Source organism: Solea senegalensis, linkage group LG3, assembly GCF_019176455.1.
Source record: "Solea senegalensis isolate Sse05_10M linkage group LG3, IFAPA_SoseM_1, whole genome shotgun sequence".
In the NCBI taxonomy this organism is placed as follows: Eukaryota; Metazoa; Chordata; class Actinopteri; order Pleuronectiformes; family Soleidae; genus Solea; species Solea senegalensis.
Genome location: NC_058023.1, coordinates 20,972,598 through 20,996,819, shown reverse-complemented (window position 1 = coordinate 20,996,819; position 24,222 = coordinate 20,972,598). Strand labels below are relative to the sequence as shown.

The window sequence follows — 24,222 nt, the reverse complement described above, 5'->3', positions numbered from 1 at the left end:
ATTCCTTTGTTACGAAAACAATTAAAATAAATACACAAAAAAAGCCATCCAAAAATGCCTTTTGGTGCCATTACCTACCCCAGGAGGAAGTCAGCCATTTTGAATTTAGTGTTTGTTTACGGTCCATTTCTACATGTTTAATTTTAACCCTCTTACGACAATCAAGGCAGTTATCCAACCGTTTTTACTTATAATGACAAGTATATGGGTGCAAAGCTCCATTTCTCTGCACTGCTGTGCCAATATCAGCTGAATCTCAGCTAAGAAAGAAAAAAAAATCCAACAGGAAATTCTGTATTTTTTTTATCTTTATTGCCTGCATTGTGATCTGGTAAATATGACTCAAATTTAAAATACAAAGTGGAGCAGCCAGAGAGACAGCAGTTTTAACTTTGATGTGTTGTGGTGCATCGACCCATAATAGCTTTCTTTGTGTTTTGTTCTGGTTTTAACAGGATTATGTAACATTTGGGTCCAAACAGTGCCACCAAGAGGCCAAAACTGGAGGCCAGGATGGCAAATACCTCCACTGCATCTGCATATTTGCCTGGTGAGCTGATGTAAGCAGGGACAAAGGCCACCCACACTGCACAGAAGATCAGCATGCTGAAAGTGATGAGTTTGGCCTCATTGAAACTGTCTGGAAGATTTTTCGCTAGAAAAGCAAACAAAAAACTGATGACAGCCAGTAAACCAATATAACCAAGTAAAACTGCAAAACCAACTGTGGACCCAACTGCGCACTCATAAATGATCTTGTTACTGTGATACTGCGTGTTTTTATGAGGCATTGGTGAAGCAGAGACAAGCCAGACAGTGCAGATTGCTGCTTGAATAGAAGTCAGAACCAGAACTGTCCCTCTCTGCTGCACAGCACCAAACCACTTGAGACTGGACTCACCTCCTGGTTTGGAGGCCCTGAACACAGCCAGAACCACCATGGTTTTCACCAGGATACATGAGACACAAAGTACAAAGCTGATGCCAAATGCTGCATGTCTTAGTTGACAAGTCCATAATCTGGGTCGTCCAATGAAGAGCAACGAACACAAGAAACACAATTTGAGTGACACCAAGAGAAGAAAACTGAGTTCTGAATTGTTGGCACGAACTATAGGTGTGCTGTGATGATGGATGAAGATGCCCAGAACAACAACACAGATAAATGTGCCCAACAGTGAGGTGATTGTCAAGCAGATACCCAGAGGCTCATGGTAGAAGAGGTACTCTGTTTTCTTAGGAACACAGTGGTCACGCTGGGGGCTGGACCAGAAATCTTCTGGACAACTGGTGCACTCCATGGAGTCTGAGAAAAGAGAGAAAGTGATGAGATACATGTTCATACAACATCTCTGAACTGTGGTGTTTAAAAGTTTACACTCACCAGTTGTATTGCTGATCTTTCCCTCAGAACAAGGGACACAGTCAAAACAATACTCAGGTTCCCCCTTCTTTCTGGCCATGCGGGTACCTGGAGGACAACTCTCACTGCACACTGACCGAGGAGGCTGTGTGGAGAAAAATCCGCAGCTGCTATTATATTCAAAGATTCCTTCATACTTTTCCAAATTCTTTATCTGCAGAGAGTCACTATTCATGTTTGCTTGCATACATGTCCACAGTGCCATTCATTATAAAATGAAGGTCTGTGACAGTCTTATGTTCAACACACTCAGTAGCAGCCATTTCTTGCTAGAAGCCTACGCCCTTTTGTATGTATCAGGATGTCAGGATACTAAACTCCATACGCTGTAATGGAAAGTGTTGTGCATGTGATGCATCAGCATTTTATCACAAAATGTAGGATTTATGCGTGTGTTTGTAGCAGCATGGATGTGCTCCATCTCATGCAGTATGACGGCCTTAATTTGAACACCAATCGTAGCTATGCATTGTAGGTGGACAGGACTAAAATGCGGCAGATTCTACCGTGTCTTGCACTCCTGTGCAACACGTCACTTCCGGTCGGAGTGTTTGGCTCTCGGTGAGTAAGACTGTGCTCTGCTTCACGTGCTTCACCTGTGGGCTTATGGCGTTTTGTTTTGTTGTACTGCAGAGTGGGTTCGAGCCCCGGTTGGAACAAGGGCCTTTCTCCTCGTGTGTGCGTGGGTTCTCTCCGGGTTCTCCGGCTTACTCCCACAGTCCAAAAACATGCAATGTGGGGATTAGGTAAATTGGACACTCTAAATTGACCATAGGAGTGAGTGTGAGAGTGAATCATTGTTTGTCTCTATCTGTGTGTGTGTGGCCCTGCGATGGCCTGGCGAACTGTCCAGGGTGTACCCCGCCAATCGCCCGATGTAGCTGAGATCGGCACAGCACCCCCTGCGACCCTCTGGTGGAGGATAAAGCGGTACATGATGACTGAGTTATTCGTGGTATTTTCTATGTTTTTTTCCTATTCTGGGCAATTTATATTTTGTTTAGTTTGAATATAACATTTTTGTAATTCATTTCTGTATCTTGTTTTAGTTCCAAGGCCGGTGGTGGTGCTGGTGACCTGGATGGAGGTGTCCGTTTTTCCTGTGTGCTGTGTACCCTGGGATTTGGGTATTCACTGTGTGTGTGTGCCTTTCACATAACCTGGTGATTTGAGAATTTTTAATTTAGACTCCTCCTCTCACTAGCTTCATTTCACCACAAGCCTAAGCCCGAACAGATTTATTTTTTTGGTTTGAATGAACACATTGTGCTTTTAAAAGATTTATTAAAGTGTGCATTATTTAACATTTTGAATCACGTCTCCTGCATTTTTGAGTAGAATTTACTTGCGTGTCCTTCAATTGGGGTAAAATCAATCTTTGGGTGAAAGTCCCAAAGTGGCGTTGTCGGCTCTTTAACTTTAACAACATTTATCACTTAGTTAGGTTTCCTCCTTACGCTCGCCACATGTTCATTTAGGGTTTACCTGCACCATCATGGACATGGGTGGGTCACAACAACCACATCAGACTGACCATAGCAAAGCTCTACAGATGTATCACGGAAAAGTATACATTTAGCCCAGAGTAGGGTAGTGAAGTCTAAAAAAATATGAAAAGTACCTGTTTGGACTCAAAGTTCCAGAAGATTTTGTCTTCATCCAGTGTGAGTTCTTCACCTTTGAAGGCCGACCTCTTAACCTCACCCACTCTCTGAACTTTAGTTCTTCCATCAGGGAGCCACTCCCAGTTCATGATGTCATATATTGGTAAGGCATCACCATTCTCATCAAATGACACTTGATCACCAAATGTTGTCGTGAAGTTGACTTTCTCCAAATAATACACAAGCTTTGATATCAGAATTAGACATAGAAGAAAAATCAAAAAGAAAACTTCAACTAATGTCCAGTGGTTGTGTTTCATTAGACCAGCACATTCACAATTTCTCTAATAACATTTGCATGGTGAGTAAAAGTAAACATTTGAACCAAAAATGACCAGAGATTTCAAACAAGAAATGGAAAGTCCGATTTACATAAGGATGAACAGAGAACAAGGATGAAATGAAATTAAGAGTTGGGTGTAAACTGATATCTCACCTGCCATGGCTCCAGTCTTTGTAAATGAGCACAGGTGTTGTTGCTGAAAGGTCCTCTCCCTGGCTCACACTGCAGCATGTCATCAAGAGCATAAGCCAGAGCGTACACAGCCTTATACACATTATACTCTGGTCTGAGGTCTGAAACATCCACCAATTCATTCTCCACATTCTCTATAACTTCCTGTCCAGTGCATAATTCTCCTCCAGCTTCCACCCAACCTGCTGGAGGTGGTGCAAATCTACACTGAAATGTGTGTTCCCAAAACTGATTCACCTGCAACGCAATTCATTTTGGAATTAATGCCAGTATATTATTCTCACAAATACCAAGTCAGAGGGAAACTCTCACCATGCTATTCTCCTCTGTGTTGTTGTGATGTAGGTCAGGACGTATTTGTAACAGGAAGTCTCTGAGTCCTGGCATTTCTCCTCGACGGATGGAGATGCCCAGTGTTCCACCCAGGTACGGCATAAATTGAGGAGTCTGGAGCACTTCAACTGATGTCCAGGCTTCACTTCCCATCCACTGCAGGCCTGTCACATTCTGCCTCACCACCTGTACATTGCATTAAAAGGAGTATATAAATTCATACCAGTAAAGTAAAATGTAGTTTCCACAGTTGATGTCATACACAAAAAAAGTGTTTTACACATTATTACAGGCACATTTGAATTTGTCCAGGTCAATCAAATTACTTTAAAACCTTCTTTGCAGCAATTAGTAACTAAATCTGTTTTTCATAGGCTATAAGGATTTTTACAACATATCTCTTAAAGGACTGACCTCTTTCATGAGGATAATCATACGACTTATGTTTGAAAACACAATCACCACTCGAGCTGTAGATTTCCTCATCACATCCACTATTCTCCTTAGTTCAGCAGGGTTGTCACCACTGGGCAAAATCTCTGTGTAAGCCAGACAACCTCCACTAGCTGGACCCAGATCAGAGTGAAAGGATCGGGCAGCGTGGACTCCATAATCATCATCACTGATGAGCAGTCCTGCCCAAGTCCAACCAAAGTGTTTTAGAATCTGAATCATAGCATTCACCTGTGTGGACACAGAGCAGAGGGATTAGTGCACAGGCTGAAATCCTGCTAAACATGTTCATCAAAGACTCATGTTTAATCACAATCTTTAAGTGTTGAATATCTGACACCACAAAACTCATAAAACAGATAACTTGACCAGTGATACGCAATATATTGTATATCTCTTACTGAAATAAATTCAGGAGTGTTCTTATAGAGTATTTATTGCATGCATTGTGATTCTGCTGATTGGTTCTCAAATTAAATTATGTAACTTGAGGTATAGAGATACACAGCTTTTGTACAGATAGATTTTCGCCTGAAAAGCATCATTCGGGATCGTCCTAAAGAAAGATGGGAACTTTTGTCGATCACTCAGGCAGGAACATGTGGCAAAATAACTCACCTGCAAAACAAATCTGTTCATGTATGCACAAAAACTAAAATGGTTGTATTCTGCTGAATCTCGCAACTTTCCTGTATTAAATTCCTCATATTTACCAACTTTAAAAAATACTGCATTAAAATCAAATGGAATTTATTTTAAACAACCATGAATGAATGACATAAAAACTTACCAAAGGCACTCTGTACAAACCTATGACTGTGGATATAGCAATAGTACGAGTAGAGGAAGAATCTCCCACAATCCCTAGGACTGGAGGAGTTCCTACACAGTTGTCCTCTAATGCAACTTGCTTTTCTTGACCACTGACTAAGGTCAGTGCTGTACCAATTCCTATTTCGAGGCAGTTATCATACAGACTGTATCCCAGAGTCACATTCGGCAGTAGGTTGGAGTTTCTGTTGATCTCATCAATAGCAAAGGCCATGGACTGAGCGTGTCTGAATCCTAAATAATCAAATCTGACATAAAAATAACTGTTTACGATTTAAAATGTATTATACTGTAATTGAGCAAAGCTACACGTTTCAAAGCTACAGATACTGCAATTTCACAGCTACTATCTGTAGCTGTATTTTAAATCGTTAAGTCATTACATTGCATTATGCGATTCATTACAATCGCATTACAGTCATTTTGATTTTGTTATTATTAAATAATAACAAAATCAGCACCCAGAGTGTGACTGTAACACATCCAAAAGATTTGATAATTATTACACATTAATAATAAGAAAATCAGAACAATAAATTGTTACATTTCCAACACCTTCATTTTTCTGTTACCCTCTTAGACTCACCCATAGCAGGTCGGCTGACGTGGCTCTGAGGTAAAGGACAGGTCAGGATAGGAAGCAAAGAAGTGGACTTGAAAAATTCCACCTAGGATGACATCTCCAGTTTCGTGTATTCCATTTAAATGAAACCGACCCTGTGACTGACAAGAGGAGGAATAAAAAGAAGACACAGTGGAGGAAAAACAGGAGGACAACACAAGCATGAGGTAGCTGGTGTCTAAATGTACCCTCATGACTTCCACCTGGTTCATCCTTTTTCTGAGTCTAGTTCATCACCAATTTTATTGACTTATGACAATATTGTTTAGTCTTGCACACTGCCTACCTGGGCAGACAGAAACTGTAGGGGCAGGGCATAAAATGCTACTTGTAAATGTAACCATGGAAACTTGTTGGAGATGATATGAGGTTTATCTTTACTCACAAATGTAGAAATTATGTCTCAAAGAATACAAGGACATACACAAATATGTACGAATATTCATGCATGGAACACTGACACAGACCCTTGTTTCAGTATAAAGAAATCCGCAGACATGTATAGGGATGTTGAAATCCAAAGCAGCCCTCGGTGCAAAGCACCAATTGTGACTCAGTCCTTTAGCCTAATTTTCACCACACAGGTTTTGGTTTTCGGCTTAAACACATGAACTGGTCAGCTTTTTACAGGTTTGCCCGTTTTATCCTGAGCTGCCATTAGGTACTATGTATGAGTTCTTGCAAAGGAGCAGTTAACTTTTTTGATTCCCTTGGGAGTAGGTATGATCCCTAATTGTAAAGCTTTCATCACATAGACTATTTTTCCTTTCACTCTAATTGGTCAAGGCAGATGCTGCACATCTTTGAGACTGGTTCTGTCAGAAGTTTTTTTTCTCCACTGACACCAACTGTTTGTTCATTGTGTGAACTGTTGGGTTTCTCTGTAATAATTTTAAGGTCTTGACCTTAACATGTAAAGTGCCTTGAGATAATGTGTGTTATGTTACTGTGGCGACACAAGGGTTATTACTATGTTATACACCAAATACCGACAACGCCACCTTGGGTTATGGCCCAAGGACCAATAGTAAAGGTTGACTAATACCTTCAGAACAAAAAGACACTCAGGTTCGTTTACTCAGGGAGGGAATGAGACGGAGTTCAATGATCATGTCTAACAATTTATTCTTAAAAACTGGATCTATCAGGCAACGGTTTTAATTGAATGAAACACGGACGAATATACACAAAACAGCACAGCAATATGTGCTTACCTGTGCTCGGATGCTAGCGGCACATACAACGACGCGGGAGCGAGAGATCAGGAGGAGGGACACAGCCTACTTTTCTCCCCTCGGTAAGCGCAGTGATTGGCTAATAAGTCAGAGCGGCCGGAGTGCAGTCAAACAAACTAAGTCAGTGGTGCCTCATACCACTACATTATGAATAGGCAATGTACAAATTGTTGTTATAACAATAGAGCACCTGTGGCAAACAGGCAGCCCAATCCGGGAGACCAGAACGGTCCGAAGAAGGTTATGCAGAGTTCGATTAAACCACTCGCACTGTCCATTACCCACCGGATGGTAGGGGGTGGTATGGGATTTAACAACACCGTACAAAAGGTAGAGCTGATGAATCAGCAAACTCTCAAAACTCCTTGGTCTGAGTGCAGGCGTCTCGGGACACCAAACTCGTAAAACCATTCAGAGATCAAGACCTGAGCCATGGTGGAGGCCCATTGATCCCGAGTGGGGATGGCCATTGTAAATTTACTGAACATGTCCGCCATGACCAGGACTCCAACGATGTGAAATCAATGGCCAAGAGCTCATTAGGTCGGGAAACAAGCAAGTGGCCCATAAAGCTATGTGACCCGTGCCCAGTCCTTAGCGACTTGGCAGCGCTGGCAGCCCAAGACCCACTGCTTTATGTTCGAAGATATTCCTGGCCAATAGCAACGTTGCTGGACTAACTCTGTAGTCCGCTCTATCCCCTGATGGCCATGTTCTTGATGAAGCTGACGCAAAGTTTCCTGCATAAGGGCGGCAGGCAAGATGAGCTGGAGAGACTCTTCACCCCCATCTGAACGGAAAACCCTGCGAATGAAGGTCAGCAGCAGACTGAAGGGGGAGAACTAAGACCACAGACTGGGTGGCTGATGCCAAAAGAGCTGCTGCTGGAGGCTGCTGGGGATCGAAGTACCCAGCAAGGAGTTTGAAAGTTGGTGGGAACTGGGTGTATACTGCTGCGACAGTGCATCCGCATTTCTTTTGCTACAGCCTGAACGATATTTGATATCAAAATCAAAAGCGGGAAGTTGGGCAGCCCACCTGTGCTCAGTGGCTCCCAGTTTGGCAGACTTGAGATAGCTCAATGGGTTATTGTCAGTAAAGACGATACACTTATGCCTCAACAGATACTCTCGGAACTTCTCTGTTATGGCCCTCTGCTGGCGTAGGCCACTGGTCTCACACCGCTGTCTGTCTCCTGTGAGAGGACAGCCCCTAGGCCACAGTGGCTGGTGGCAATCTCCGTGAAAGGTCAGTGTAGGTGGACTGGACCTTGATTTCAAACCCTCAAAGCTCTCCTCACACTGAGGTGTCCATGCAGCACCCAGAGCCAAGCCTGGCCCTTTCTTTGACCTTGTGCCTGCTAACTCAGCCACCAGCTGATGCAGAGGACCTGCCAGCTTGGCAAAGCCACTTACAAAACGCCGGTAGTAGCTGGTGAAACCCAGAAAGGAACGCAACTCAGAAACGTGAGTGGGGCATTGCCAGTTAGCCACAGCCTCAATCTTCTTGGGGTCCATGACAACTCCCTGATTCGAAAAGGCCCAAATAGCCAACCTCCTGTTGGAAAAAGGCACACTTCTCAAAGGCCCTGCTTTTGGAGCCGGCCAAGCACCATCTCCAGCCGCTGAAGATGTTGCTAGTCTAGAGTAGACAACAAAGTTGTCCAGATGGAGCAGTAAGGCCCCAAAAAGTGCATCCAAGCTTGCCTCAATGCAAGGCAAAGGGAATGCGTCCTTCCTTGTCTTGCTATTTAGGGGGCGGATTGCAGCTGTGGACACTCCCCCTCCCTTTTTATATTCATATATATATATACACTGCCTGACCAAAAAAAAAAAAACTAAAAAGAAAAGGTCACATTGTTGGACTGCCTTTAGCTTTGATTACGGAACTCATTCACTGTGGCATTGTTTCCATAAGCTACTGCAATGTCACAATATTTATTTCCATCCAGTGTTGCATTCATTTTTCACCAAGATCTTGCAAAGCCTTCTCCAGCACATCCCAAAGATTCTCATTGGGGTTAAGGTCTGGACTCTGTGGTGGCCAATCCATGTGTGAAAATTATGTCTCAAGCTCCCTGAACCACTCTTTCACAATTTGTGATGTGTGAGTCAGTTCAGGGATGTGAGGGGGGCGGGGGTCTTGATGAGCGAGCTGATCACCAGCCTGATGCCCTGTGGGTAAAAGCTATAGGCTAAGAGGACAGGCTAACAGCCCAGCCCATTATAAATTGCTGCAACCCCTCCTCCTTGGTCTGTGCTTTGTGGAATATGTGGATTAATATGAGTAGGGGGAGTGACTGTTGAGTGACTAAGAGTGACTTTGAGGAGAGTGACCTGATATTTAATAGTTCTCATTTTATTGAAGTATTTTGAATTTCACTTTTAGTGGTGGTATTGATTTTTATTAGGTTTGTGTAAATCACTTCTCTTATACTTATTCTCTGACTATAAATAATGTGGGTGGTTGGGGGAGGGGGGGTGACTGCTGCAGAAAAAGCACAGAGGAACATGTAGGACTGCATCTCTGTTTCCTGGTCTCAAATCTGGATGTCTCTCCTCATAAGACCAGCTTTTCCCAGAAGTTATTCCAGTTATCTGCAAAGGAAACATCGTTTTCTGGACACCAACAACCAGCAGCTAAATGATAACATGGGGCAATACATGTCGTCAGTGGTTACATTAGGTAGGGACCCAGAGAAAATTCGAGAGGCTGACATTGTCTTTACCTCTGTCTTTAGCACATACCGACATTTACTTTGACCATATTTATGCTTATGGGCCACACAGTTGGTGTCGTTAACACTCTTGTCTTTGAAGAAAGAAGACCCAGGTTCGAGCCCTAGTTGTGTGGGTTTTCTCCAGGTTATCTGGCTTCCTCCCATAGTCCAAAAACATGCAATATGAGGATTAGGTAAATTGGTCACTCTAAATTGACCTTAGGTGTGAGAGTGAATGGTTGTTGAATGGTCTCTATATGTTGCCCTGCGATGGACTGGCGAACTGTCATGGTGAACTGGTGTCTTCTACTTAGGACGATTCTTTTTGCCCTGAACAGCAAAAAACTGAATTATTGTAATTTTGTTTTAAATACTATGTATATTGTTTAATTGGAATAAAGGGGCAAAGTAAATAAGATTATTCTTCTTACTGCTCCTTTTCGTTTTTGTGTTTGTTTTAAATAGTTTTATGTTTTTTGTTTGTAAATAAAAATTAGCTGATTGAAGTAAAGGAGCTACAGGGATCGACTTAGCCTCTATGGTCTGGAGACACGCTTCTAAACTGTATTGTGATCTGTTAATTATGACTTCAAAAATACAGACGATCAGACAGAGAGACAACAGTGTTCACGGTTTTAATTTGTGGTGCCTCGACCCATGATGGCTTTCTTTGTGTTTCTCTCCGGTCTCAACAGGATTATGTAACATTTGGGTCCAAACAGCGCCACCAAGAGGCCAAAACTGGAGGCTAGGATGGCAAATACCTCCACTGCATCTGAATATTTGCCTGGAGAATTAATGTAAGCAGGGACAAAGGCAACCCACACTGCACAGAAGATCAGCATGCTGAAAGTGATAAATTTCGCTTCATTGAAACTGTCTGGAAGATTCCTTGCAAGAAAAGCTAACACACAACTGAGGACGGCCAGTAAACCAATATAACCAAGTAGAACTGCAAAACCAACTGTGGACCCAACTGCACACTCATAAACTATCTTGTCACTGTGATACTGGGTGTTTTTATAAGGCACTGGTGAAGCAGAGACAAGCCAGGCAGTGCAGATTGCTGCTTGAATAGAAGTCAGAACCAGAATTGTCCCTCTCTGCTGCACAGTGCCAAACCACTTCAGACTGGATTCACCTCCTGGTTTGGAGGCCCTGAACACAGCCAGAACCACCATGGTTTTCACCAGGATACATGAGACACAAAGCACAAAGCTGATGCCAAATGCTGCATGTCTTAGTTGGCAAGTCCATAATCTGGGTCGGCCAATGAAGAGCAACGAACACAAGAAACACAATTTGAGCGAAACCAGGAGAAGAAAACTGAGTTCTGAATTGTTGGCACGAACTATAGGTGTGCTGTGATGATGGATGAAGATGCCCAGAACAACAACACAGATAAATGTGCCCAACAGTGAGGTGGTTGTTAAGCAGATACCCAGAGGCTCATGGTAGGAGAGGAACTCTGTTTTCTTAGGAACACAGTGGTAACGCTGGGGGCTGGACCAGAAATCCTCTGGACACGTGGTGCACTCCATGGAGTCTGAAAAAAGATGGAAAATTATGAGATACATGTTTATAAAACATCTCTGAACTGTGGCGTTTAAAACTTCACTCACTAGTCATATTGCTGATCTTTCCCTCAGAACAAGGGACACAGTCAAAACAACACTCAGGTTCCCCCTTCTTTCTTGCTATGCGGGTACCTGGAGGACAGCTCTCACTGCACACTGACCGAGGAGGCTGTGTGGAGAAATATTAAAATGTGTTATTCTAGCCTTCATGCAGGCCCCTTCATACCTCTTACGTTCCATGTCAGCAGAGCGTCATACTCAATATATGTATGCATTAGTAACACTCTGGCGTGTGCATCCCTATGTTAGGGCGCTGTGCTACCGGAGGGCCGTACTGGCAGTGTTTTTGTCTCCTCCAGGTGGCTTCCAGGACGCTGGAATAGCCGAGGCACCAGAGAGACCTGACGCAGCCGCGAGTCTCCGCCTCTGGACCCCTCCTCCTCATTTGACCCAATTCTCCCGGTCTGACAAGCTTTTAAGACTTTTCTTTTAAGACACAGAAACAGACGTCTCTTATAATGGACATTAATGCGGTTACCTGGTTAACCCCCATGTTTAGAGTTTTATCCCTGCATTGTTTTACATGAAGCAAAAAGTCAGCACAAACATCCATGGACATGGCTAGATGATGACATTCAAGTTGACGGACAAAAGTAGACCTCTGCTGACTTTTAGAAACAGTATGAAGTATGAATTCAGCCCAATCAGTGCAGCAACAAAGTCTTAAAAATAAGAAAAGTACCTGTTTGGATTCAAAGTTCCAGAAGATTTTGTCTTCATCCAGTGTGAGTTCTTCACCTTTGAAGGCTGACCTCTTAACATCACCCACTCTCTGAATTTTAGTTCTTCCATCAGGGAGCCACACCCAGTTCATTATGTCATATATTGGTAGAGTATCACCATTCTCATCAAATGACACTTGATCACCAAATGTTGTTTTGAAGTTAACTTGTTTCAAGTAATACAAAAGCTTTGGATAATAGTATTAGACATGTAAGGAAAAACAAAAAGGCAACGTGAATTTTTTACCTCGGCTGACCAACAGAGTCACAATTTTCGTTGATAACATGTTGACTAAAGGAAAAACAGATGGACATATGAATGGACAGACAAGAAAACAGTGCTTAAAGCCACATTAGGACTGAAGTATTTTGTGAAAATAGCGATACCTAGCGAAAAAAAACACAAAGCCCATTTGCATGCGTCGTGTGTCAATGCTGTGTCTTTCCCACCGCCAATATGATTATGAATTAATTTTCTAATTTATTTATATATTCAGATTTAGCCTATACACACAATTTAAGTCTCATTAGCATTGAATACAAACTTTGGCCAAATGTTCACCCAGTTGTAAAGAGGCATGCTTTAATTCAGTTATAAAAGATATACAAAGGATTAAGTGAAATTAAGTGATGGCGTATAAACTGTTATCTCACCTGCCATGGCTCCAGTCTTTGTAAATGAGCACAGGTGTTGTTGCTGAAAGGTCCTCTCCCTGGCTCACACTGCAGCATGTCATCAAGAGCATATGCCAGAGCATACACAGCCTTATACACATTATACTCTGACCTGAGGTTTGAAACATCCAAGAACTCATTCTCCGTATTCTCTAGAACTTCCTGTCCAGTGCATAATTCTTCTCCAGCTTCCACCCAACCTGCTGGAGGTGGTGCAAATCTACACTGAAATGTGTGTTCCCAAAACTGATTCACCTGGAAAATATTTAAGGTTTTATATTTTTGATTTGTTATTAATATTAGTTTTGCAAATATCTGATCTGATTGAAAGGTCAATTCTCACTACACTCTGTCCATGTATGTTGTTGTGACGTAGGTCAGGATGTATTTGTAACAGGAAGTCTCTCAGTCCTGGTATTTCTCCTCGACGGATGGAGATGCCCAGTGTTCCACCCAGGTACGGCATGAGGTGAGGAGTCTGGAGCACATCAACTGATGAACAGCCTTCACTGGCCATCCACTGCAGGCCTGTCACATTCTGCCTCACCACCTGTACATTGCATTATAACAAGTATATAAATATTTACTTTTATACCAGTAAAGTCAAGTGTAGTTTCCACAGTTGATGTCATATACAAATGTGTGTTTTCCAGAGTATTACAGGGAAATTGAACTTGTCCCACTCTAAAACTTGCAGTTTTAGCAAAGTGCATGTGCACCATCATCAATGAAACCTATTGTTTACAGGCTAAAAGGTTTTTCCAACAATACTGTGTCAGGACTGACCTCTTTCATGAGGTTAATCATGTGACTCTCATGTGCAAACACAATCACCACTCGAGCTGTAGATTTCCTCATCACATCCACTATTCTCCTTAGTTCAACAGGGTCGTCACCCCAGGGCAAAATCTCTGTGTAAGCCAGACAACCTCCACCAGCTGGACCCAGATCAGAGTGAAAGGATCGGGCAGCGTGGACTCCATAATCATCATCACTGATGAGCAGACCTGCCCAAGTCCAACCAAAGTGTTTTAGAATCTGAATCATAGCATTCACCTATGTGGACACAGAGCAGAGGGATTAGTGCACAGACTGGAGTCATCTTTCACTAGAAATCCTGCTAAACAGGTTCATCAAAGACTCATGTTCAATCACTGACTTTAAGTGTTGTATATCTGACACCACACAACAACTAAATTATGTAACATAAGATACAGTGATACACAACTTTCCTACGGATAGATTTTCACCTGAAAAGCATCACTTGGGATCGTCCTAAAGAAAGATGGGAACTTTTGTCGATCACTCAGACAGGAACATGTGGCAAAATAACTCACCTGCAAAAAATCAGATTATATGTCGAAGAAAACAAAAAGTCATAGTCTTCTGACTCACCTTCCTGACTCACTTTCCTGTATTGAATTCCTAAAACTTTGTTTTTTTCTCATTTTTCTAATCAGCAAATTGAATTTATGTTAAACAACAACTGAGTTGAAACTTACCAGAGGCACTCTGTACAAACCTATGACTGTGGATATAGCAATAGTACGAGTAGAGGAAGAATCTCCCACAATCCCTAGGACTGGAGGAGTTCCTACACAGTTGTCCTCTAATGCAAATTGCTCTTCTTGACCACTGACTAAGGTCAGTGCTGTACCAATTCCTATTTGGAGGCAGTTATCATACAGACTGTATCCCAGAGTCACATTCGGCAGTAGGTTGGAGTTTCTGTTGATCTCATCAATAGCAAAGGCCATGGTCTGAGCCTGTTTGAATCCTGTTACATCAAAACTGACAAAAAAATAACTGTTTACGATTTAAAATGTTTTATACTGTAATTGAGCAAAGCTACATGTTTCAAAGCTACAGATACTGCAATTTCACAGCTACTATCTGTAGCTTTGAAATGTATTTTAAATTGTTATGTCATTACAGTCGCATTATGCGATTCATTACAATCACATTACAGTCACACTTTGGGTGCTGATTTTGTTATTATTAAATAATAACAAAATCAGCACCCAAAGTGTGACTGTAACACATCAAAAAGATTTGATAATTATTACACATTAATAATAAGAAAATCAGAACAAAAAATCCTGCTAAATTGTTACAGTTCCAACACCTTCATTTTTCTGTTACCCTCTTAGACTCACCCATAGCAGGTCGGCTGATGTGGCTCTGAGGTAAAGGACAGGTCAGGATAGGCAGCAAAGAAGTGGATTTGAAAAATTCCACCGAGGATGACATCTCCAGTTTTGTGTATTCCATTTAAATGAAACTGACCCTGTGACTGACAAGAGGAGGAATAAAAAGAAGACACAGTGGAGGAAAAGCAGGAGGACAACACAAGCATGAGGTAGCTGGTGTCTGAATGTACCCTCATGACTTCCACCTGGTTCATCCTTTTTCTGAGTTCAGTTCCATCACCACATCACCAATTTTATTGACTTATGACAATATAGTTTAGTCTTGCACACCGCCTACCAGGGCAGACAGAAACTGTAGGGGCAGGGCATAAAATGCTACTTGTAAATGTAACCATGGAAACTTGCTGGAGATGATGAGGAGGTTTATTTTATCTTATCTACTCACAAATGTAAAAATCAACGCTCAAAGAATACAAGTATTTATGCGTAGAACGCTAGACTGATACAGACCCTTGTTTCAGTGTGAAGAGATTCGCCTGCATGTACATGGATGTTAAAATAGCTCTTTCCGTGGAAAGCACCAATTATGTGATTATTTACCAATTAATAGTCAATTATGATTTACCAATTTTGACCCAGTCCGTTAGCTTAATTTTCACTACCCAATTTGATGCATCACAATCCCCACACACTATCACTAAAACTATTTTGAGGAGTGACAACATTGTTGTAGCCACATCTTCAAATATTTTTAGACATCGATGGAAAGCTTAGAAACTACACTTTCAGAATCTATAAATAACTCAAAATGCCCCCTGAAGACTTGTTTCTGGTTCTTCCATGGCTGGACACAAATACATTTATGGAGAGAAATTCACAATAGTGAACAAGCTCAAGCCATTATTGTCACTTTTCAGTGCAAGCCATACCACAAATGGCCTCACCCAGAATCAAAAGGTGGGTAGCAATCCTGAGAGCCTACGAATACATAATAGTGTATAAATAGTGTATAAAGAAGGAAACAATCATTGGAATACAGACACGCCTTCCTCTCCCAGAGAAACCTGAAGTGGAAGGGCCGAGTTCTCATGCTGGAGAGCTCAGACATCACACTGGTGACAGTTGATCAGGTGAGAGCATGGACAGACAAAGATCCAGTTCTCCCAAAGGTGCAGGAGATGGTACTCAATGACCGGTCATCAAAACCAAAAGGGGAGGGGTTTGCCCCCATGAGATCAGGAAACATGAACTCAGTATCCAGAATGGGTGTGTTTTATGGGAACTGAGAGTGATTGTACCAGGCCAAGAAGAGACCGCTTCATCAGCGCCACCTGGGGGTGCCCAGAATGAAAGCATTGGCAAGGAGTTATGTACGGTGGCCAAAGTTGGACAAAGAGGTGGAAGACACTCTGCTCTCACAAGAACTCTGCTACATCCCTGCCCTGGCTCCTTGACACCCCTGGGAATGGTCCGACAAGCCCTTGCAGTTGTATCCATGTGGATTATGCCAGACTGCTTATGGGAAAAGTGTTTTTTGTGCTCATTGATGCAGATTCAAAATGGATGGATGTGTATCCAGTGAACTCTCCCACTTCATCCACCACAATTGACCTCTTATAATGACTTACAAAAAGACTTTCTGAGTAAAAAATGGTATCTGTCATGTGACCTCTGCACCTTACCATGCCGTCAGTAATGGGTTAGCAGAGAGAGGGGTACAAACATTCAAGAGAATGATGAAAAGAATGTTCAGACTGACAGTTAAGGTAGCCTGAGGGCTATTTAGTTACAGAGTGACTCCTCACACACTACAACAGGTCTATCACCATCATAGCTACTTCAAGGGATAAAGCTGCATTGCACACTGGATGCAATCCATCCCGAACTAGGCAGAAAAGTAAAGAAAAACCATACAAGACAAATAAAAGATCATGACAAAAAGGCAAAGGGACGAACGGCAGTCTACAGTCAAGGACCCAAATGGTGAGGAGATAGTGAGGAGACATGTGGACCATATTCATGCTCACCACCAAACGTCCACACAACTGCAATGAGAACCAACAGACCACCTCAACTCAGCTAAGTCGGGTTGACACTAATAATTAAGCATGACTGGAAGTTGAGGATGTGGTGCTCAGTGGTGACAAGTGGGAGGAGCCAGCAGCTACTGAAGCTGTAATAACCTCAGAGACTGAACAAAGTACTGTAGCATATGAAACTCCAGTGAGGAAACACAATGGGAGACTCAGATGCCCGTAAATAATTCCAGTTGAACTAAAAAAAAAAGATGTTCCTTGGTTGTGTTGGTTGGTATACATGTGTAATATATGTATAGAAAAGAAAGACAGATGTAATGTTCCTGTGAGAGTTATAGGTCCCTACTTAGGAGGGGAGGGATGTGGTAAATGCGAGTTGACAGTTATATGGGCGGGTTTATGTGGCACCTTAAGTCAATTTGTTACCTGTACGTTTAAACACACTGTAGAGAGTTCATGCCAAGTTGTGTGAGAAATGATGTAACCGAGTTGCACACAGTGTCACCAAAGGGAAAATAAACTTCATCATTGTTCATTCAGAAGCCTCTCTTGATCTACCAGAGATATCATTATTTGTGTGCCCTGAGGATAAGGGTGATGAATAGAAAAGCCTTGGCCAAATACAAATGATGTAGTGAAGGTAGTGAAAAGGTTTTTCGGCACCCAAGGAGACAGCATATGTATACACATGGAAATGAGAAGGAGTGAGTTGGCCCATCAATTTAATTGCCAATTTTCACCTGTGCTGCTACACATAAGCAGTATTCTCAGCAGCAGTTGTCGCTGGTGCTAATTTAGATTTTTATCTTGTATAATTGAAATTATACATTTTAATTTGTTTTAAGTTATAATGTTGTTATTAGTTTGATTTTCAATATTTGGAACTAGTTTTGGTTGTTTTATTAATTTAGTTTGAGTGAAGTGAACTTTGAATTATTAATGAAATGAAGGCTGAAAAATGTAAATGACTGAAGTATGATTAATAATATATTCTATCTGATGTTTTGTATGTCCTGCTGAATGCACCTGTTGATTACGACTGAATCTTCTTCTTAAGCACATTTTAGAAAAAATGTTGTCAATGAAACAAGTTTATTTATTGCTTTCAATCTCATAATTTTCAACTCTGTTCATATACGGTGAATGCAAATGAAAAAAAAATGGGTTTGAAAAGGGCATGCTTTTTTTTTTTTTCAATCTACAAATCCTTATTGTCTATATTGACGATGTTACTTTGTGCCTCGACTCATGATGGCTTTCTTTGTGTTTCTCTCTGGTCTCAACAGGATTATGTAACATTTGGGTCCAAACAGTGCCACCAAGAGGCCAAAACTGGAGGCCAGGATGGCAAATACCTCCACCGCATCTGCATATTTGCCTGGTGAGCTGATGTAAGCAGGGACAAAGGCCACCCACACTGCACAGAAGATCAGCATGCTGAAAGTGATGAGTTTGGCTTCATTGAAACTGTCTGGAAGATTTTTCGCTAGAAAAGCAAACAAAAAACTGAGGACAGCCAGTAGACCAATATAACCAAGTAAAACTGCAAAACCAACTGTGGACCCAACTACACACTCATAAACTATCTTGTCACTGTGATACTGGGTGTTTTTATGAGGCATTGGTGAAGCAGAGACAAGCCAGACAGTGCAGATTGCTGCTTGAATAGAAGTTAGAAACAGAACTGTCCCTCTCTGCTGTACAGCACCAAACCACTTCAGACTGGATTCACCTCCTGGTTTGGAGGCCCTGAACACAGCCAGAACCACCATGGTTTTCACCAGGATACATGAGACACAAAGCACAAAGCTGATGCCAAATGCTGCATGTCTTAGTTGGCAAGTCCATAATCTGGGTCGTCCAATGAAGAGCAACGAGCAGAGGAAACAGAACTTAAGTGACACCAAGAGAAGGAAACTGAGTTCTGAATTGTTGGCACGAACTATAGGTGTGCTGTGATGATGGATGAAGATGCCCAGAACAACAACACAGATAAATGTGCCCAACAGTGAGGTGGTTGTCAAGCAGATACCCAGAGGCTCATGGTAGGAGAGGAACTCTGTTTTCTTAGGAACACAGTGGTCACGCTGGGGGCTGGACCAGAAATCTTCTGGACAACTGGTGCACTCCATGGAGTCTGAGAAAAGAGGAGAAGTGATGAGATTCATGTTTAAACAACATATCTGAACTGTGGTGTTTAAAAGTTTACACTCACCAGTTGTATTGCTGATCTTTCCCTCAGAACAAGGGACACAGTCAAAACAACACTCAGGTTCCCCCTTCTTTCTGGCCATGCGGGTACCTGGAGGACAACTCTCACTGCACACTGACAGAGGAGGCTGTGTGGAGAAAAATCAGCAGCTGCTATTATATTCAAATATTCCTTCATACTTTTCCATATTCTTTATCTGCAGAGAGTCACTATTCATGTTTGCTTGCATACATGTCCACAGTGCCATTCATTATAAAATGAAGGTCTGTGACAGTCTTATGTTCAACACACTCAGTCGCAGCCATTTCTTGCTAGAAGCCTACGCCCTTTTGTATGTATCAGGATGTCAGGATACTAAACTCCATACGCTGTAATGGAAAGTGTTGTGCATGTGATGCATGAGCATTTTATCACAACATGTAGGATTTATGCATGTGTTCATTTAGGGTTTAAGTGCACCATCATGGACATGGGTGGGTCACAACAACCACATCAGATTGACCATAGCAAAGCTCTACAAATGTATCAAGGAAAAGTAAATATTTAGCCCAGAGTAGGGTAGTGAAGTCTAAAACAATATGAAAAGTACCTGTTTGGACTCAAAGTTCCAGAAGATTTTGTCTTCATCCAGTGTGAGTTCTTCACCTTTGAAGGCTGACCTCTTAACCTCACCCACTCTCTGAACTTTAGTTCTTCCATCAGGGAGCCACTCCCAGTTCATGATGTCATATATTGGCAAGGCATCACCATTCTCATCAAATGACACTTGATCACCAAATGTTGTCGTGAAGTTGACTTTCTCCAAATAATACACAAGCTTTGATATCAGAATTAGACATAGAAGAAAAATCAAAAAGAAAACTTCAACTAATGTCCAGTGGTTGTGTTTCATTAGACCAGCACATTCACAATTTCTCTAATAACATTTGCATGGTGAGTAAAAGTAAAAGTAAAAACATTTGAACCAAAAATTAAAATATTCCCCAAAGATTTCAAACAAGAAATGGAAAGTCCGATTTACATAAGGATGAACTAAGAACAAGGATGGGATGAAATGAAATTAAGAGTTGGGTGTAATCTGATATCTCACCTGCCATGGCTCCAGTCTTTGTAAATGAGCACAGGTGTTGTTGCTGAAAGGTCCTCTCCCTGGCTCACACTGCAGCATGTCATCAAGAGCATATGCCAGAGCGTACACAGCCTTATACACATTATACTCTGGTCTGAGGTCTGAAACATCCACCAATTCATTCTCCACATTCTCTATAACTTCCTGTCCAGTGCATAATTCTCCTCCAGCTTCCACCCAACCTGCTGGAGGTGGTGCAAATCTACACTGAAATGTGTGTTCCCAAAACTGATTCACCTGCAATGCAATTCATTTTGGAATTAATGCCAGTATATTATTCTCACAAATACCAAGTCAGAGGGAAACTATCACCATGCTATTCTCCTCTGTGTTGTTGTGATGTAGGTCAGGACGTATTTGTGACAGGAAGTCCCTGAGTCCTGGTATTTCTCCTCGACGGATGGAGATGCCCAGTGTTCCACCCAGATATGGCATGAGGTGGGGAGTCTGGAGCACTTCAACTGATGTCCAGGCTTCACTTCCCATCCACTGCAGACCTGTCACATTCTGCCTCACCACCTGTACATTGCATTAAAACGAGTATATAAATTCATACCAGTAAAGTAAAATGTAGTTTCAACAGTTGATGTCATACACAAATAAAGTGTTTTACACATTATTACAGGCACATTTGAATTTGTCCAAGTCAATCAAATTACTTTAAAACCTTCTTTGCAGCAATTTATATTACAATTAAGATATTAGTAACAAAATCTGTTTTTCAAAGGCTAAAATGGTTTTTACAACAAATCTCTTAAATGACTGACCTCTTTCATGAGGTTAATCATACGACTCTTGTTTGAAAACACAATCACCACTCGAGCTGTAGATTTCCTCATCACATCCACTATTCTCCTTAATTCAGCAGGGTCGTCACCCCAGGGCAAAGTCTCTGTGTAAGCCAGACAACCTCCACCAGCTGGACCCAGATCAGAGTGAAAGGATCGGGCAGCGTGGACTCCATAATCATCATCACTAGTGATCAGACCTGCCCAAGTCCAACCAAAGTGTTTTAGAATCTGAATCATAGCATTCACCTATGTGGACACAGAGCAGAGGGATTAGTGCACAGGCTGAAAACCTGCTAAACAGGTTAATCAAAAACTCATGTTTAATCACAGTCTTTAAGTGTTGAATATCTGACACCACAAAACTCATAAAACAGATAACTTGACCAGTGATACGCAATATATTGTATATCTCTCATTATAGAATAATCTCTGTTATTATAGATTATTTATTGCATGCATTTTGATTCTGCAGATTGGTTCTCAAATTAAATTATGTAACATGAGATACAGAGATACACAACTTTTCTACAGATAGATTTTCACCTGAAAAGCATCATTCGGGATCGTCCTAAAGAAAGATGGGAACTTTTGTCGATCACTCAGGCAGGAACATGTGGCAAAATAACTCACCTGCAAAACAAATCTGTTCATGTATCCACAAAAACAAAAATGGTTGTAGTCTGCTGAATCTCACAACTTTCCTGTATTGAATTCCTCATATTTACCAACTATAAAAATATTGCATTAAAATCAAATGGAATTTATTTTAAACAACCATGAATGAATGACATAAAAACTTACCAAAGGCACTCTGTACAAACCTATGACTGTGGATATGGCAATAGTACGAGTAGAGGAAGAATCTCCCACAATCCCTAGGACAGGAGGAGTTCCTACACAGTTGTCCTCTAATGCAACTTGCTCTTCTTGACCACTGACTAAGGTCAGTGCTGTACCAATTCCTATTTCGAGGCAGTTATCATACAGACTGTATCCCAGAGTCACATTAGGCAGTAGGTTGGAGTTTCTATTGATCTCATCAATAGCAAAGGCCATGGACTGAGCCTGTCTGAATCCTAAATAATCAAAACTGACATAAAAATAACTGTTTACAATTTAAAATGTATTATACTGTAATTGAGCAAAGTTACACGTTTCAAAGCTACTATCTGAAGCTGTGAAATGTATTTTAAACTGTTAAGTCATTACAGTCGCATTATGCGATTCATTACAATCACATTACAGTCACACTTTGGGTGCTGATTTTGTTATTATTTAATAATAACAAAATCAGCACCCAGCGTGTGACTGTAACACATCCAAAAGATTTGATAATTATTACACATTAATAATAAGAAAATCAGAACAAAAAATCATGCTAAATTGTTACATTTCCAACACCTTCATTTTTCTGTTACCCTCTTAGACTCACCCATAGCAGGTCGGCTGACGTGGCTCTGAGGTAAAGGACAGGTCAGGATAGGCAGCAAAGAAGTGGATTTGAAAAATTCCACCGAGGATGACATCTCCAGTTTTGTGTATTCCATTTAAATGAAACTGACCCTGTGACTGACAAGAGGAGGAATAAAAAGAAGACACAGTGGAGGAAAAGCAGGAGGACAACACAAGCATGAGGTAGCTGGTGTCTAAATGTACCCTCATGACTTCTACCTGGTTCATCCTTTTTCTGAGTTCAGTTCCATCACCACATCACCAATTTTATTGACTTATGACAACATTGTTTAGTCTTGCACACCGCTTACCTCGGCAGACAGAAACTGTAGGGGCAGGGCATAACATGCTACTTGTAAATGTAACCATGGAAACTTGCTGGAGATGATATGAGGTTTATTTTTACTCACAAATGTACAAATCATGTCTCAAAGAATACAAGGACATATACAAATATGTACGAATATTCATGCATGGATATAATGGTGACTCAGTACTTCAACCTAATTTTTACCACACAATTGTATGCATCATAATCCCTGCACACTATCACTAATTGGTGTGCATGCAAAAATGAATACTTCTAATTCAAGTTTTGCAGTTCATGGCTAATCGCACCTAATCAACTTGTGTTCACTAAATGTGAAAAATTAAAAAACAAGGTCTGCAGAGATCTATGATGAATTTTGTCACGGCAGCCAATCAGGGAGCAGGATGATGGTGGTGTGGCTGAAACAGTAATACAACACAGTTCAGTTCACAGTGGGGACTTGAACCAGCAACCTTCCGGTTACAAGCCAAGTTCCCATTCCACTTAGCCAAGGGTCAGTTTTGGTGTCAGTTTGGTGTGATAAGAGCACTGTTGTGCATGAGAGGTGTGTTACTGGTGACTTGTATGCACTTTTGAGTTGTAAGGGGAGAACTGCTACAGCATGAGGTACCAATAGTGTTAAGGGCTGATCCATTACTAAGGAATCAGAGGCCTGTACAGCAACAGGCCTCATCACCATGTTTTTGTAGTAGGACAGATGTTATAAAAGACATAGACTATTTTTTTTTTTCACTCTAATTGGTCAAGGCAGATGCTGCACATCTTTGAGACTGGTTCTGTCAGAAGTTTTTTTTTCTCCACTGACACCAACTGTTTGTTCATTGTGTGAACTGTTGGGTTTCTCTGTAATTATTTTACGGTCTTGACCTTACCATGTGAATTTAACAACACCGTACAAAAGGCAGAGCTGATGAATCAGCAAACTCTCAAAACTCCTTGGTCTGAGTGCAGGCGGCTCGGGACACCAAACTTGTGGGGATGGCCATTGTAAATTTACTGAACATGTCCGCTATGACCAGGACGTTCTCGTACACATTCCTAGAGGGCTCCAACGACGTGAAATCAATGGCCAAGATCTCATTAGGTCGGGAAGCAAGCAAGTGGCCCATAAAGCTATGTGACCCGTGTCCAGAGTCCTTAGCGACTTGGCAGCACTGGCACCCCAAGACCTCCTGCTTTATGTTCGAAGACATTCCTGGCTAATAGCAACGTTGCTGGAGTAACCCTGTGGTCCGCTCTATGCCCTGATGGCCCTTTTCTTGATGAAGCTGACGCGAAGTTTCCGGCTTAAGGGCAGCAGGCAAGATGAGCTGGAGAGACTCTTTACCCCCA

At 41.7% G+C, this 24,222-nt stretch overlaps 3 protein-coding genes across 3 annotated transcripts; all 3 read right to left on the bottom strand.

The window, feature by feature from the left end:
* Window positions 1-290: 290 nt before the first annotated feature.
* On the bottom strand, window positions 291-6,580 carry LOC122766196 (extracellular calcium-sensing receptor-like). Its single transcript, XM_044020876.1, has 9 exons — window positions 5,766-6,580; window positions 5,139-5,427; window positions 4,880-4,966; window positions 4,310-4,579; window positions 3,875-4,081; window positions 3,524-3,799; window positions 3,045-3,272; window positions 1,385-1,508; window positions 291-1,306 (listed from the first exon to the last, which is right to left on the bottom strand). Exons 1-9 carry the CDS (start codon window positions 6,011-6,013, stop codon window positions 387-389), a joined length of 2,649 nt encoding a protein of 882 aa, XP_043876811.1. The 5' UTR covers window positions 6,014-6,580; the 3' UTR covers window positions 291-386.
* A 3,791-nt stretch (window positions 6,581-10,371) lies between these two features.
* Window positions 10,372-16,557, bottom strand: LOC122766197 (extracellular calcium-sensing receptor-like). Its single transcript, XM_044020877.1, has 9 exons — window positions 14,946-16,557; window positions 14,292-14,580; window positions 14,040-14,126; window positions 13,576-13,845; window positions 13,133-13,339; window positions 12,769-13,044; window positions 12,075-12,302; window positions 11,378-11,501; window positions 10,372-11,301 (listed from the first exon to the last, which is right to left on the bottom strand). Exons 1-9 carry the CDS (start codon window positions 15,191-15,193, stop codon window positions 10,391-10,393), a joined length of 2,640 nt encoding a protein of 879 aa, XP_043876812.1. The 5' UTR covers window positions 15,194-16,557; the 3' UTR covers window positions 10,372-10,390.
* A 1,491-nt stretch (window positions 16,558-18,048) lies between these two features.
* LOC122766203 (extracellular calcium-sensing receptor-like) lies at window positions 18,049-23,655 on the bottom strand. Its single transcript, XM_044020884.1, has 9 exons — window positions 22,540-23,655; window positions 21,909-22,197; window positions 21,651-21,737; window positions 21,084-21,353; window positions 20,629-20,835; window positions 20,278-20,553; window positions 19,777-20,004; window positions 19,191-19,314; window positions 18,049-19,112 (listed from the first exon to the last, which is right to left on the bottom strand). The coding sequence occupies exons 1-9, from the start codon at window positions 22,785-22,787 to the stop codon at window positions 18,205-18,207; spliced, it is 2,637 nt and encodes an 878-aa protein (XP_043876819.1). The 5' UTR covers window positions 22,788-23,655; the 3' UTR covers window positions 18,049-18,204.
* Between the last annotated feature and the right edge of the window lie 567 nt (window positions 23,656-24,222).

Excerpts from the sequence above, each read along its gene's own strand:
- LOC122766203 (XM_044020884.1), bottom strand. The coding sequence starts at position 22,787 with ATGAACCAGGTAGAAGTCATGAGGGTACATTTAGACACCAGCTACCTC. Across the intron at positions 20,005-20,277 it reads AAAGACTGGAGCCATGGCAG|CTTGTGTATTATTTGGAGAA; the intron begins GTGAGATATCAG and ends CTGATATCAAAG. Across the intron at positions 19,113-19,190 it reads AAAGATCAGCAATACAACTG|ACTCCATGGAGTGCACCAGT; the intron begins GTGAGTGTAAAC and ends CTCTTTTCTCAG.
- LOC122766197 (XM_044020877.1), bottom strand. The coding sequence starts at position 15,193 with ATGAACCAGGTGGAAGTCATGAGGGTACATTCAGACACCAGCTACCTC. Across the intron at positions 13,340-13,575 it reads TGATTAACCTCATGAAAGAG|GTGGTGAGGCAGAATGTGAC; the intron begins GTCAGTCCTGAC and ends TGCAATGTACAG. Across the intron at positions 13,045-13,132 it reads ACATACATGGACAGAGTGTA|GTGAATCAGTTTTGGGAACA; the intron begins GTGAGAATTGAC and ends AATATTTTCCAG.
- LOC122766196 (XM_044020876.1), bottom strand. The coding sequence starts at position 6,013 with ATGAACCAGGTGGAAGTCATGAGGGTACATTTAGACACCAGCTACCTC. Across the intron at positions 4,082-4,309 it reads TGATTATCCTCATGAAAGAG|GTGGTGAGGCAGAATGTGAC; the intron begins GTCAGTCCTTTA and ends TGCAATGTACAG. Across the intron at positions 3,273-3,523 it reads AAAGACTGGAGCCATGGCAG|CTTGTGTATTATTTGGAGAA; the intron begins GTGAGATATCAG and ends CTGATATCAAAG.